The sequence below is a fragment of the Acromyrmex echinatior genome, chromosome 4, assembly GCF_024713525.1.
Source record: "Acromyrmex echinatior isolate Ae372 chromosome 4, ASM2471352v2, whole genome shotgun sequence".
Lineage (NCBI taxonomy): Eukaryota > Metazoa > Arthropoda > Insecta > Hymenoptera > Formicidae > Acromyrmex > Acromyrmex echinatior.
In genome coordinates, this window is record NC_141855.1 from 3,595,872 (window position 1) to 3,613,081 (window position 17,210).

General features: G+C 30.6%; 1 protein-coding gene across 1 annotated transcript in view; it reads right to left on the reverse strand.

Moving 5' to 3' along the window:
• The window catches only part of LOC105145144 (uncharacterized), a 39,534-nt gene extending 22,618 nt beyond the window's left edge, over positions 1 to 16,916 (reverse strand). The window contains exons 1-2 of the mRNA XM_087406015.1: positions 16,246 to 16,916; positions 14,947 to 15,974 (exon numbers count right to left, since the gene is read on the reverse strand). Coding sequence (XP_087262141.1) covers positions 14,947 to 15,142 — 196 coding nt within the window. The 5' untranslated portion in view covers positions 15,143 to 15,974; positions 16,246 to 16,916. The remainder of the gene's footprint in view (positions 1 to 14,946; positions 15,975 to 16,245) is intronic.
• Between the last annotated feature and the right edge of the window lie 294 nt (positions 16,917 to 17,210).

A 17,210-nucleotide genomic window follows, 5' to 3' on the forward strand; every position in this document is an offset into this window, starting at 1 on the left:
TGTAACAAGTGCAAATCTAATTGTGACATTCGCACGATGTTACACGACATAAATTACTATCGTTGTAATCTCGCGTATACAGTATCAGCAAATCTGTAGGCAACATATAATATGTGGGCAGTGCTGTGAGATCTACTGAATGATATCATTGAAACAGATCGTTCATATTATTATCGAATATCAGTTTATTCTCAACGAGAAATTCAAGATATATTACGTTCTGCAGCGTAAAATAACAAGAGAGTCCTACCAGGGACATTCAAAGTACTGGTTTATAAACAGTTAGATACTAAATCGTTAAAAATTTTGGTAAATATTAACAATAACGGATGTAGCTTAAATAATCTTAATTTTGACATATATTATTAAGATCATGATCTAGATTGACCTTTAGAAGGTTTTAGTCCATGCTTGTTATTCGTCTAAAAGTTATTAACAAAATGTTTTTAATGCCTTGCAATACTAACAATTATTTCACACTCTCCCTTTCTTGCGTAACTACTTTCCAAGCGAAACGAGGTCCACCTCACTGTCCTTCCTGCCTACAAGGGATGTCCGCTTTTCTATGTAAAGCTAGGTCCACCTCCCTTCTGTCAAGGGACGTAATGACTTTTCATGCGGGTAGATCTTGCTTTGCATACAAACGTTCCTAGATAGAGAGGACGATAAATTAGATCCCGCTTCGCGTGGGAAGTGATTCGCCCTTAGGCAGAGAGGGGTAGAACTCGCGAAAGTCGTTACGCAAGGAAGAGAGGATGTGAGATCGTAGTTCTTAACATTATGGCAGAAATAAAACATAGTCTTTTAAACTTTCTTTTGTAGTTTGTTAATAATTTTTGAACCAGTAACGAGTGCAGGCTAAAACCCTCTGAAGGTCAATGTGATCAGATTCATGATCTTGACAATATGTCAAGGTCAAGGTCAGAGCTGAGTCAATTATTGTTAACATTTATTAAAATTTTTTATTTAATTTTAATTTATAAAAGAAAAATTATCAAATCATTTTTAATTGTTAAAATTTGTTTTATTTTTAATTCAAACATCAAAATAATTTTTTTTTATTAAATATCTAATCTTTTTTTATTAAATATAAAAGGTATATGTGTTTTATTTTAAATGTAATAAGAGAGTCAAATATTCGGGAAATATGAAAAATACGGAAATATGTTTCAAATAAAAGTTGTATGATCTGAAGAGATGCAAATATTGGTATTAATTTTCGAAAAAAATCTATTTATTTTTCAAGATCATATGGAAGTTTTTTAAATAATTTTTTTATTTAATTTTATTTTTTATAAAATTTTCTCTGGTTACTTCACAATAATATTAAAGTAAATCTATCGAAAAATTAATATAATTTACGAGATATTTAATATTTTATGTCAATATATGCACCATAAAATATAAAATATCTCGTAAACATTATTAATTTTTCGATAACTTTACCTTAATACCTTTACATATGGAATAATTGCAAGTATAAATGGAATAATGTATGCATATAATATATAAAAGTTAATATTCTTAACCTAAAATCTAAAAAAAATTGATTTTGTTTTTTAGCAACAATATAACATTACAATAATTCGAACACATTTTCTTTCTTCTCAAAGACGTGAAGCAAAAAGACGATTTGTTGACCATAAAAACATAAGTCATAAATAAAAATAAGTTACATTTATACAAGAAAAAATTACAAATATGAAATTAAAAAGGGTTTATTAGTACGTGAGCTATAAATAAATTTTCTCAGGAAAATATCAATATTATAATTATCTTTGTATTTCTTTAAAGGTTAAATAACAACAAATTAGTTACAATGCATGCGTCATATACAGAAATTTTCCGTCATATATTTATTGTTTATATGTTCCAATATTTTTCTGCGTAGGTATGAAGATGTATTATCTGGAAGATATTATTATCTGTAAGATATTATCTATCTGGAAGTAGTGGAAATGTTTGTTTCATATATTTTTTTAGGATAAATTCAAACTCTTAATAACAAAGTGCTGTTATTATATTTTAATTGAAGTTTTAATAGATGTATTAATTCACTGCCAATTCCAATTAGAATCTTGTTTTGTTGAAGTGGGAGCAATAAACAATAGAATATTGTAATAATATTTTATACAATAAATACTGCGTCGTGAATGAACAACCGTTACGCTTGCTTGAATGAAAAGATCACGACGTGCGTAAATATAGACAACACACTATTTTCCGCGCGCAGTGAAAGGAGCACATTGCGCGATCACATTCACAGTCATGGAAATACTCGCCATTTATGCCGCTTACCATTTTTAGAAGCAATATTCACTGCTTAAAGCTATAATAAAATGTTATCTCCAATATCACGTTTCGAGTTTATCGAACTTATTAATCAATTTATTACGCGATAGCATGATATCTATTCAAACAATGTAACGAAACATTACAATAAGAAATCTCTCTTGTTGATCAAAAATTGTGAATATACATATTATATATAAAACTTCAAAAAGTAAAACAAATAGTTTTTGGTATCATAAAATCAATGGGAAGTCCTGATAATTTGTACGATAGGAAATGTTTACTTTTCACTGGAATTATATGTCGACAAATAAAATTAGAATTAAAAGATTAAAGAAACCGATAAAAACTAAGGGAAACAAGATATTATATCTTTTTACCGTGTGACGTACATAGCAACATAGGCGGAGTCAATTACGTTTAATCTCGTACAACGATAAGTGGCTATTCGCTTTCAATATAAATGGACATCCTCGGGCGGATAGTGGCAATTCATGTAACATTCTTCCCGTTTCATAACTTAGGAGAGATATCGGCTTACACACACTCTCAAAAGACATCCATCGAAAAAATATTATTGCCAGAGGAATGTCCAATTCAGTCTGGCTTTGCAGCTAGCTGTCTCAATCTTTTGTTCCGCCAGAAGTTTAAGTAGCTTACGTTATCCATGAAAAGACGTGGTGCTTTTATGAGTAATATCAGTCCTTTTTTATATTCGACCTACATATGGTTTTATTTCTGTATATATCTTCCTCATTGTCTGATCGTATATATGAAGAGACTTCTTTGTCTCTCTCTCTCTCTCTCTTAGATTTATCTTTTTACGTGCTGGACGATTAAATGACGGAATTTTTAAGTCTCTCGCAATTTTTATTTAAATTAATTGTTTTAGTTTGTTATATTACAAGGAGTAGGCAAGAACTTCAAAATTAGTTATCAATTAAAAATGATTTTAAATAAATAAATTAATTTTTTATTTGAAAAATGATTTTCAAGTTCTTGTCTACTCTTTGTTAGATCTTAAGAGACGGATATCGAATAAATAATAATTGAAAATTATTAAAAATGTAAATAATAAAAAATAAGAATGCATAGAAGGAAATAAATTAAATTAATTGTATCAATGAAATAATATATAAAAAAAAACCAAATATATTGCGATCAATCTAAAAAAAATATTTAAAAATTTATCGAAGTGCTAAAATTTAAAACTAATTATGTAATAATTATTTTTAGCAGTATTTAAATTTAATCGAAACCTATTCATCTATGACATCTTTCATTTTATTTCTATTAATTATTACTATCCAAAGTAAAGGTTATTGCACAGCATTAATTAGAGCTTCCAAACCCATGACCTATAGGTATGCAGTACTATATCGTTATAACGTAGGCGAATTCGCAATATCGGCACATACTTTTACGTGCGTCATAAATCGCAAAAAATGTAGTTATATTTTATAGATAACGGGCGTATGTCAAATACTGTGTAGTTTGTATCCGGTGTACAAGGTCTATATACAACGATTTTTCGCTGCAATATCCGGTAAAATCGGATGGTGCGATCTGATGTGTCATCAAACACTACATTTTACAATAAAAATACAACATAATATGTATTTCTATTGTGCTTATATAAACCGTAATAGTAATAAAATACTTACATAAATCATAATAGTAATAAAATGAAAAAAAACCGTAAAATCATTATTCTTATCTACATTTAAACTTAATAATTATTATAATCTTGACTCCTAGCCATGTAGAAAAAATAAAAAATGCAAAGTCACTATAGAGGACATTGTCTAGTCGTTCTAATGATTAACTGTCGTAATGGTACCGATCTACGTTAAATACGGACTATTATCAGCATGACATCCTGCAGATCTTGGCGTCACGATTGGCACGAACACGCGAACCATGACCTGGGAGTAGCCATGCAACATGCCATAATCATTGCGAAATGCGCATGGCGCCATATCCGTCAGTAAACTCAAAAAAAAATCTGATGACTTTTGAACATTCGCACACAATATTTCGGTAATAAAACTATATCTCAATTTAGCAACGTGTAAAAAATTTGTGAATATCATACGTTCCAAGCCTTTCTTTAATCTTCAAGAAAAATGTAATTTTATTAAATTTATTTATTTTCTTTTTAAATAGTAAAAAATAAAATTTGTTAATATTTATCTTCCCTATGACAGATTTATATCTCAAAATAATAAGACTTCAACAACTTGTGTTGAAAGTCTTATTTTTTAATCTCTCGACGATTTTCTGAACAATAAACATTTCTGAATTTATGTATATTTTCTGTAGAAAAATAATATACATGCATATGTTATTAAAACAATTATTCTTATTTTAATTTATATCATTATATATATTTTACTGAAAAAATACATAAATTAGAATACTTTTACGTACAAATCACAAGTCAAATCAGTTAAGTGTAAATTAGAATAATCTGATTGCTGCGGTCTGTATTACTGGAATCGATGTCTATTGAGAAATATTATACATAATGATTCACTTACAATTCACATGAACCGTTTGATTCATCATTCAATGATAGTCATTTTTATCGATTACAAAAGATCATAATATAATCTTTATAAACATATAAAATCTAGATACTATAAAACTTATAAACATATAAATCTATAGTGTGAGTATATGACAAAATTGTATATTATTATAAACATTTAATATTTAATATTTCAATTCGTTAAGTCTAAAACTCATACAAAAATAAAAACTACAATATAACATAGTTCGATGCATGATAACGTTTATTAAAAATATTCTTTAATTATTGCTGTGGAAATGTAAAAAACGTTATTATAACAAAAAAAATTTTAATCTAAGACAAATAATTTCAACATTCAAAGCAAATATGCTTTTCTTATTTTTTATATATTATACAATACACTTCTCTTAATTTTTCCCCATAAACGGAAACACCTGCTGTATGTTTAAGACAATTATAGAAAGAGTTATTCTTTTATATTCCTATCCTTTATAAATTAAATATTTTCTTTTATATAAAGTTTTACATAAAAGTTTTATATAAAAGAAATTATTTTTGTATACATATAGGAGAAAAATATGTAGGAGAAGGTACAAAATCTTTTTATATACGAGCATGTATAATATTTTCCCCAGCATATAAATAGTGCAAATGCAGAAAGCCATCCATTTTTTTTAAGACTCCTTTGACTCCTTTATCAGATACCTACTATTAAACTTTGGTTGTCACAAAGAGTAAAGCGGCTATCTTTAATTGATACAAAAGGCAAGCGTAACACTGCATTTTCCTATATATACGTATCTGTAAAGGCTTGAGTATATCCGCAAGTTCGTCTATATATGTATATTCGATAGTATACATTCTATACATTCCATAGTAATGCACTCCCGCCATTTCCGCCGGATGTTGAATTCCTAGAGAACTTCTCGTAAGTATGATTTGTTTTCACTTCGAGTAAGTACGATTTATCGTTTAAGAATTCCACACATAACTCCTGTTGCTCGCGACATTTGTATAGCAAAATCTAACATCTAACTTTGCGATTAATATCTACACTTGGCATTAATAAAATGTTACATAATATCAAACACATTGCAAATATAATTTTTCGGTAACAACTGTTTTAAAAGATAAAGTTACAAAATTTATAAATTATATTTTTAAAAGGTAGAAGATGATAATGTTTCCTTTCTTCTAATGCAATTTGTAATTTAAACTATTAGTAATTATAATATTTTTTTTCGAAAGTTTTGATGACTTATGGTCAGATTTAAATAAAGATTTAATAACACACTTTTAATAAATTACTTTTATTTGAACACGAGTTAATTAAATGTTATGTGACAAAATGCAGCAGAATGAATGCTTTTCATTTATTATAAAAAATATATAAAGATAAAAATCTGTATATCAGAGAATCTGTATACATGAGAAAAAAACAAATAACGACTTTTTTGCGAGTTGAACTTAATGTTGAAATTAAAATTGAAAATAAAAATATTCCATTTCTATTTGTAAAGTTTTAAGATTCATTATTTAGATAATTAAATTTTCAAAAAACCTTCCAAATTATATTGAATTTTGTAAAACTTTTACAAGAAAAACTTATTGTAATACAAAATGTAATAATAACAAAAATCTGTGTTCTGAATATTTCAATTTTGAAAAAATTGATCTAAAATTGGCTTCGTTTAAGCGTAAGCTATTCAAAATCTCTTGTGTGATTCATCAGTTTCAACTACGATTGATAAAACTTTTTGAAATGATTTTTGATTTGACTATAAGTGGAACACAGCATTTTAAATAAATTTATTATACGTACAATTGAAAGTTGTATATTATATTTACTATTATTATTAAATAAAATATTAAATACCACAACGTATGTGATACAACTACTTGTTTCTACTGTAATTATGCTACCCACACGATAGATAATGCATTGTTGAAACGTATTTTCTCCCAAAATTTTGCTTTGTTATTTTTGTTTTATACATCGTTTACTTTACATATCTATGTATATATAATATAATAGCAAACGCCCACATGAGAATTTGCCGTGAGAGAAATTCTTGGGATTCTATTCGGAATAATATTGGGAATTAAATTTCAAGACATGGATATTTGAATAAGTAAAATTCGTCGGCATTGACGTAAATGCATCTTTATTGAAAAGTTAAATCGATATATTTGTGTATATTCTATTTTGTTGCTCCAATACTATCCAATTTTCGCATTAATGATAGAACTAAATTAATGATAGAATATTAATTAGAGAGACATTAACAATAAATTATATATTAATGAATATCAAATAAACTACTTTCGTTATTTAGTTTTTCATTTAATTAGCTTATGCAAGTTTCCATTTCCTCTCGTATTAAATTAAAGTTATTGAAGTGAGATAAATTCACGAAATTGTGAAATTATCGCATAAACAATTATAATTAAAGTCATCATTAATATTCATAATGTTAAAGTAAAAAAATATAAATTTGACATAAATATAATTTACGTTCTTCTTAAATAATCAAAAATTATTATAAACCAATAAAATAGTAATTAAAAATTTATTGACTGTTATCCTTCCTATATATATGCATTCTTTTACGAGATTAATCAGCTTGTGTGTGTATGTGTGTGTGTTTTTAAACTTGAAATAATGTAATAGCTTCCAAAATCTATATACACAGTGTGGGCGTGCCCTAAATGTATTGTACAACTAAATGAATCGTACAACTTACGTCAATGAATTTTGGATATTGTGTTACAATTTGGCTTAATATGGTCATGATGGATACAATTTACTTTGTAGGCGATAAAATTGATCACGTTGCGATTATAATTGTGTGGTATATATGTGTCAAGCGCAAACGATACGATTGACGACGCCCATACTTCCTCTCAATTTATGTTTGCGATATATATTTGCATATGTTACATCATACATAGCATGAAAATATAATCGATATATAGCAATTAGGATATAATGAACACGAAAGCGTGAGAGAATAATTATAATTAAGAAAAATTTTATGATAAGATAGATACCCGTATATTATACGAATATCTATCTTATCATAAATTTTTCTTACATCATAATATAATATCTAGGTAAAAATAAAATAGCATTCTAGATTAAACAAAAAATGTGATCATTATATACCTTATTATTATATAGAAAAATAAATATTATAATGTTCTCTACATGACTACGTATATGACATGACGTGACATGACATGTAAAATGTAAATATAATCACTGTAAATATAATCGTAACCGGTGTGTGCCAGACACTTCATTTTTATCATGTAGGTACAAGTACTTTGGGAAAAACATATCGAGATATGGATACAGGTGCTAGAAAAATAATATATATCTAGGTTTCAATGTATCTTAAATTCTCAAACGTATTGTACCTTAAACATATTTTAAATGTATCTAAATACAAGTGCTTTTATTTATTAACATAAAATTTCAGAAATAGACTATGATATAGATTTATGATTTCATATATCGGCATAATATTTACATATTATATGTATTTTATATGTACCATGAATATACATAAATATTCTATAGTATATATTAGCGATAAGTTTAACATATTATATAATAAAATGAAGAAATACTTGTAAAGCTATTAATTAGTTTGATTCAAATAATTCATTTAACATTACGTCAAATTTAATCCGTCATTGCATTATATCGCAATGTACACTTTGGAAAACTCAGGAAAAATTTCATCTCAAATTATTTGAAAACAATGAAATTTAGACATATCAACCGAATGGTATTTGGTAACGCATCATCACGGAAACAAGTTTAAATGAAGAATCCCTTTAATAATGCATCATATTCCGTTACAAACGAGTCTTCGTACCAGTAAATGAGACTCCCGCATATACGCGGACTATAATTTTTAGAGAAAGGTCGTATAGAGAGTGGAGTCGCAGAAGGGGCAGGTTGAGTGAGAGCCAGGTAAAGGCCATTGCACTCCCGGCTCGAAAACTCCTGGCCCTAGCGGTACCTTATGCCTTTCTCTTCTCTTCCTCCCTCCCACCCTCCATCTCTTTCTTCTCTTCTCTCTCTCTCTCTCTCTCTCTCTCTCTCTCTCTCTCTCTCTCTCCTACTACTACTACTACTACTACTACTACTACTACTACTACTACTACTACATTTTATTCATTTTATGTGTGTGTGTGTGTGTGTGTGTGTATATTATGCACATGACTTCTTGCACCGCAACACACATACGCTCGTTCAATCATTATACGACCATGCGCATGTGCGTTATTTTGTCTATGGTCACGTTGTAGTACCGCTTTAAGGAATCAACCATGACGCGTCATCAATCGGATCTGACATGAACGCGCAATGGATTCCATCGATCAACAATCGGACCCAAATATAATGGCACGCTGACGAACGAGAAAAACAATGTCTGATGCATCCGTAACCATCTGTCGCGATCAAAAACTCATTGTCATTTTGCTTCACTTTATTTCAAATCTCTTATCGATTTTGAAAATTTTACTAAATCTTATCAAAACGAGAAATTGGATATTCGTTGATTATTTCAATGTTAACAAGGTGCGATTATATCTTTGAATAAGATTAAATTACTAGCTAATTTATTATTACTTTAATTCCTTTTCACTAAAATAAAATTATTTTTAAGGAAAAACAGATTTAATATTTTAATAATTTTTTTGCTTTTTTAGTTAAAAATCATTTAAGTACTTTAAAGAAATTTTTAAACATTGCAGAAATCAAGGTAGAAACATTCTTTTATCTTAGAATATATAGATGTAATTTAGAGATAAATGTTATTAAATTAGAAAAATAATAAGTTATAACCATATAATTTTCCATTAAATGTCTGAGAGATCAAGTTAATATTTAACAAAAAATCTGTTATTGATAAGATTATTAGGTACATCTATTTATAAAATTAGAGAATATTATTCGTAATAAATACGTAAAACATAATTGTGTATCATAATAAAGCGTAAAAGAAACAATTTCTATTACATCATAATAATTGATCCAATCTTCCGATTCAACGAGCAACAATAATGTAACGCATATAAGGAAGAAGAAGTCGAAAGAAATGCGTCTCGCGTTGTTTACGGCTTATCAACTTCATCGCAGAACTTTCTCGACAGCCCCGTTTCTCTGTCCGTAATTAACAGCTTCTCAACGTGCATCGTCACGTTACACACGACGAGAACAACAAATGTATGAGTGCGCATGTGTGTGTGTATGTGTAACAGTATTTCTGTCATTTGTAAAACGCAGGGCTCTTGTCACCGGTAACTACATACCTGACGTATCTTGTATGCAAATGATCGTATCTCATATATTGATACAGGGTGAGAAGAAAATTGCAAATTAACGTTTATTTTCTAAAAATAAGGCTTTTTAAAATTTATAAAAATTTTCCTTATACGAATTGTATAATTCATTGTACATAAAATGTCCTAAAATAGATTGTCAAAGGAGGATGAGTAAAATTATCAGATTTTGATCTAAAAGATGGAATCTTTTTTATGTGTGTGATTTCTTATATTTTTTAAATGTGATAAATCTTTAGCTTGAATAATTTCAAGCTAAACTGATGGAAAAATATTGAAAGTTGAAAACAAAGATTAGATTTTGACGAAATTGTGCTACTTTTAATGCAATTTTTAATATATTCCCATTAGGTCAATTTAAAATAAATGTTTGCAAATGATTCAGTATAGGAAAAAAATATAAGAAAAATATAAGGAAAAAAATTTTATTATTTATGTCAAAATCTGATAATTTTATCGATTAGGAACATATTCAATTGTATATTTTTTCTCTTAAGGATGACAGAATATTATACCCAACTCTGTTGTGCAAATTAAAAAAATTCATTTTCTCTCTAAATTATAAATATTTGTGATCAATGAGATTGTAAGAATTTAATTCATAAATGATTATATATATAATCTTAACATGAATTTCTTTCTTTCATCTTAAAAATATGATGCAAAATGGTTTCTTTCTGCAACTTCTTTTTGTTCCTGAGATAAATAAAAAGTCTGCTCCTAAAATTTATTTCAGGAATACCATATATAGACACACATCCATGTCCAATATTTAGCGACAGCGTCATATGGTAGCAGACACCTGCTACGCATAGAACGCAGTTACACGCACGCGTATGCGTACATGGTTGTATAATGGCTACGGGTTTATCGAACGAACAAGGGAGCACGAGTGTGGGAGCGTGTTATTTCTCGGCGCGACCGAGAGACTTTATTCCTGGGGATTTTTCTCCCGCGCCAGGTTGGAGGAAGCCGTTGAGGAGAGAAGTATTGTATTATTTTTCTTTCCACGATACTTCTCGATATGCATACGTACACGCAATAGAGAGAATCCGAACAATGGCGGAGGAAAACGATGAGAATCATGCATATGAGAAATATACATTATTTAATTTCGCGCATTGCTCGAATTTCAGCGGATTCTGTTGTGATTATTATGGTAAATCGCACAATGAATGAAGTGTCATACCGGAGTGATTACCAGTTGGTACGCGCGATCTTAGCAGTATTGTTACGCAGCATTCTACGTGGAATATCATCGACGAGAAATTACGTATGCTGTTGTATTTAGCTCAAGAAAACCGTGCATTATTGAGCAACGTCCGTTTCGTCAACGTTTTCTTTGAAATATCGCGTTCTTTTATATCATGATATATAATGATGGATAATGAGTGTCGCGACGACACCTCTCGTGTCGAGTGAAGCCGAGAAACATGCTTTGTTTAATCATATATGAGCCACTTATTTTAAAATTTCATTACTCAAAGGAATCATCATCATAAGTGAAAATTTGTAAGAGTTGACTTACAATACGTCATTGGTAGTTCATACACGAAGAGAATTTTTTCTTAGAGTTTACCCTGAAAATATGATAGTCGTGACAACTTTGTATTTCAAAGAATTTTAATGTTAATTCATTAATAAAACTACAATAAAGTATAAAATAAGTTTGATTAATTTTACTGAAGTGCATAAAAAAATCTTTAAAATATTATATTGTACCACAATATTTTGTACTACCATATTTTCAGAGCAAATTTAAAAGAAAATTCTTTTAAATTCGTGTACAAAAAAATTCATAGAGAAGCATTGTATCGCTCATTTACTTACACAACAATATAATTCAAAATTATCATTATTATTTCTAAAAGAAGGTTGTAAAAAAAAGAATGGAAATTAATATAAGAAAGAAAAAAAAACATATTTTAAAAGTACATATTATTATTCCTGTACAATCAGTTATTATATTCAAATTACATTTCGAAATTAATATTCTAAAGTTTTAATCATTTAAAACAATCAAACTTATTTTTTAGAAAACCTTGTTTCTTGAATTGTGTCATTGTTGTATATAATAAGTAATGATAAAGAACATATAAATTAAACAAAATATAACATTTTGATACTAACATTTAAAAAAATTCAAAATTAATTTTTCGCTTATTTAAAGCTTCAATAAAATAATTCAGACGATTCCGGAATGGAGAATACGTAATAATAAGTATAGAAGAGGTATACGCGCAAACGATAAATTGCTCTCGTTAACAAGAATGAAACATCGCGTTAACGCGATTGCGCAAAGAGTAGATGGACTTCGTAGTAGAAATTATGTGCGATTCTCGAGAAGAACGCCGCATTGAAGTCGAAGGCTGAGACTATCTCCGCAGCGCTGCCGCTGTAACTATTAGGCAAGAGAGAAACAGGTCGGCGAGAGGTAAAGGTAAATAGACGAGGAAAAGCAGTACGTGTAACGCTGTAAAAATGAGCTGCTAGAATTAATTGACTCGATATGTAGAGAGCTGTATGCTCTGAATTGGGTCAAACCCGTTACTACTCCGTAAAACGCGTTTTGATTATACTAGCCTGATATGAATGAACGAAGGAAATGTTTCTGGCTCCTTGAATATATTTAATACGCTCTACTTGCGACGCGGAACCGCTGAAATCCTCTCGATGCTGGAAATACACTGTTCGTCGTGAAAAATAATATATCTCACAACAACGATAATTGTGTATCCTTGATCCGTCTTGGAATGACATGAACGTTTCTTGAGATGTGTAAAAAAGAAGTATAAGTTATAGCTATAAATTTAGAAAAGCTGATTAATCTTGTTAATCGGTATAACTTGCGTAATGTAAAAATGAAGTCATCATATATTGTGGTTATTTTTGCGTAGTATCTTTAAAAGAAAAATATATCTTCGATTATCAAATATTATACTCATTATATATTTATTTATCGAAAGGATCATATTTTACTGAAAATAAAATACTTTTAATAAATATATTACGTTGATTAATTATCCTTGTACAAGATAAAACCAAAATGTACTTATGCAAATACTTGTATAATGCAGTAAATTTTGTAATTTTTTAAATAAATGTATTAAAATTTTTCAAGAAGAAGAATCTTGAAAATTTAAATATAATTTGTTCGACTTCTATTATGATTAGTAATCAATTTTAATTTATAGAAAGGCTTTTAATTAAAGAACATCTTTAATTAATTTGCATTTGAAGCACGATTTCATCTCGTTATGTTTTATCTTTGAATATTAACAGTCATTGCACATTCCATATCCGTCTGTTCATTTATCACGTATGAAAATAAATCTAATACAGCGCAATATCCAATATCCTTTGATGATCCCGTTACGTGCTTTAAGACTTGCATCGCTAATCAGTACATCGTCGAAATGAGATTTCTGACTATCATCGATCATTCTACGAGATGCTCGAACATTATTGCAAGACAAGACATCCAGTTTTATATGACATTTCCTCTATTACTCGATATATAAGACAAAGTATTAGGGATGTGTTCTCTAATAAGCTTAATCACAAATAACAGTTCATTATAGTTCACAAAAAAGAGAAATGATAAAAAACGTGTTGAAATGCTTTACGCCAATGTTATTATATGCTACGTCGATCAAAACTAATCTAGTTTTATGATTTTTTATGATTTATAAATTTGAATAACAGATAAGAATAAATCTAATTAAATAAAAGAATTCTTACATTTAGTCAAAATGGATCTAAGTGTTTAAAATTTCTATGTGAATTTTTATAGGTATCTGATTCCACAAACAACGCGTCGAAATTTTTTTGAAACGCAATCATGAGCAGAAGTCGAGTAGTAATATCGCTTATTAAATTGATAAGCGATTTAATAATTTTTTATGCTAATATAAGCATCTTTATAGAATATTAATAATCAGATGTTAATGAGAATCTTAAATTTGCGAATAATTTTATTAATATTAATGATATTATTAATAATCAGATGTTAATGAGAATCTTAAATCTGCGAATAATTTTATTAATATTAATAATCTGATGTTAATGAGAATCTGCGACAAATATTACCTCAGCCAGAGTATGAACCTGAACTTTCAACTTTCAGACGGATGTCATACCAATTCGACCATCGAGGCTGATTTAATTTTAATTAAGATACCCGTCACAATGCATACTTATAAGAAAATCCAGGTTTGAATTTTGGCTGAGATATTTTTCGCAATAAATTCTTGACAATATTTCAAAGATGCTCACTAGCATTAGTATTATTAAATCGCTTTGCTTGTCCATTTAATTTGTAACATTATGTACTCCAGATTTTTTAAATTTAAGACTATATTTCAGGATTGACAAATAAATCGGGAAGTAATTTGCTTGAACTTGTAAGATTCACACAAAAACATTATCAGATATCTGTTTTAACCAAATACTTCTTCGCTTATTTGTGTTAATCTAATTTTCTTTCTTCACTTATATTAGTGTTATTAATGTTGCAGCTATAAAAAGAAATAGTAAAAAGTTACTATATATAAAATCACTATAAAAGCTTCGTTGAACTTATTAGACAGTGTTTCCTCTTTTTCCGACACAAACTCAAAAAAATGTTCAGGTCAGCTTATCGATCACATCAAGTTCGCGAAAAAAACTCAGTAGCCTACATACTGAGCCACAAAATGAGTCACGTATATGAGAAGCAGAGCTTAATTAATAAAACCGATCACGCGCGCCGGACAATGACTCACCGTCAGGATTGGTGAAGTATCCCCAGGTGGGAGTCGCAGTGGTCGCCGATTGCACGACCAGAGCCACGACGCTCAGGGCCAGAGCGCCGGCGGCACTCCGTGCCGCGACGGCGCGCTTCTCGCTCCGCTGCGGATCGGTAGTCGTCGTGGCGATCGCCCTTACGCCCTGACGAGTGCTTGAAGAATTGGTTGCCATTCTTCATGCCGTTCGTATTCTTCGATAACGTTCTGCCAGCTTTACGTCGACGACGAGTCTACGACGAGAGTTTCTCTCTCTGCGTTGTCGAGGATGTGAATTGATCACGTTGATGTCAATGGCTTTGGTATCTTCATCGATAATATCGTATGCGATTCGCATAAATCAACGAACGTATCCTATTAAACCCTTTCTCAGCTTGGAGATATCAATTTATTACAAATGAATTTTTTTAACGTCATCAATGTGTTGATATATTATTAATATAGGTATTCTAAAATGTGATCAGAAATCAAACGTTTCAAGCATCGGCACGATTCGATACTATTAACAATCGATTTTCCCATTTAATGCTTAAAGTTGTGTTCATCGTTATTCGTCGTTGAGAAGTAAAATATCTTTATCTTCTGTCTTTCGATATAGATTCTGTTTTCTTCTGATTTTTATTAGAAATTACAGACTAGAGTACGATATATATTCATATTCTGGATATAAACGAAATAGTAATTTAAATTTTGTCGACAATCAATCTTATTTCTTTTTGAAGACTGTTCGAACTGATTCGTTGATAACGATACAGTTTCGATCCCTCAATCGTGAAACATACTCAGCATTTTTTGCGGACCTGTTTGTGTTTGACTTTGATCGTAAACTCGACGATTTTGACAGGTACCAGTTAGCTTCTTCAGGTGTCAAGTAACTTCTTCAATCTTCAGATGTCATCAGGTAGTTTCTTCAATCCCAAAATCTCGAACGTCGTCGTCGTCAATAATTGACTCTCGTGTCGACCGCGTTATCGCGTATATACGCATGCAATCGATAAGCCAGTAGCCTGAAAAAAAGAAGGGGTGGTAGAGGTGGTCGTGGCTGATGGCTAGGAGTTCGAGGGAGTAAGGTGCGGCATAAAAAGTGCGTATTGAATTAAGCGAATTCCATGTTCTGTGACATTGTTTCTTCGTATCTTCCTCTTTATACACACACACACACACACACACACACACAAAAAGAATGTTGAATCAGATATCACAATGAATTTGTTTGTTGAATCTTTTATGCTCTATCCAATTTCTGCTTTATCTATAATTCTTGGAGTTGTCACATACCTTTGAATACTTTAGGAATCACATCCAAGGGAATTTCCACTTCAAAGTGCCTGATAAGCATATATTTTTTTGTTCCTTTCTTTTCTCACTCTATCTCTGCAACAGAGACAGACGTATACGTGTTTTGTTATCTGTATACGTATTTCTTCCTCCCTCAAAAACCCTTGGCGAAAGCTATCGGTTTTCTTCGTACTCTTGTAGATTGTGTGGACTCTGTGAAACCGGTTTTTGCGGTGTGCAAAGCGGCGTTGCTAAAAATAAGATGTCTTCTTTCTCTTTCTTTCTCTATTCCTTTCTATCTCTGTTTCTCTCTCTTTCTTTCGCTACTCCGTTTTATCTCCGTTTCTCTCCTTCGTCCTTTCCCTCTCTCTTTCTCTCTCGCTCTTCTTTTTTCTCGTCCTTCTTCCCTTCTACCTTCTTACGTTTCTCTCTTCCTCGACTTTGATTCTCTTCACGTTCCGCTTCGAACGTTCCAGAGGAGGAGAATGAAGATACCGGATCGCGCGCGATGCGCGCTAAATCGATGATCGTTGGACGACGATCGATTCCGTCGATCACCGTCGTGTCATTAACGACGTTCCATTACCAAATCACCTGAAAGATTTCTTTCCACTCGCATCGTCTTCAACGCATGTTTTTTTTCGCGCGTGTGTTTTCGCTTTCTCTCTCTTTCTCTTTTCCCTGTTTCTCGCTGACCCTTTCTTCGAACGTATTACAAAAACGTCGCGGGACTCTCTCTCAACATCATCGGCGTGGTTGAACGAGTTGGGATCGTCGGTGAACCCATCCACCTACTCGTCACGCCGCTCCTGGAGGTCACGCGTTGTCCGTTAGGTTGGATTGGCTGATAGCACAGGCCGCTTGCTATTCACCGAGTCGACTATAGTGCCGCTATAGTTATCGATCGCTTGCGGATACGCTCGCTTCATTTTGTGCCACATCTCAGGCCTACAGGAGTTTCGTAA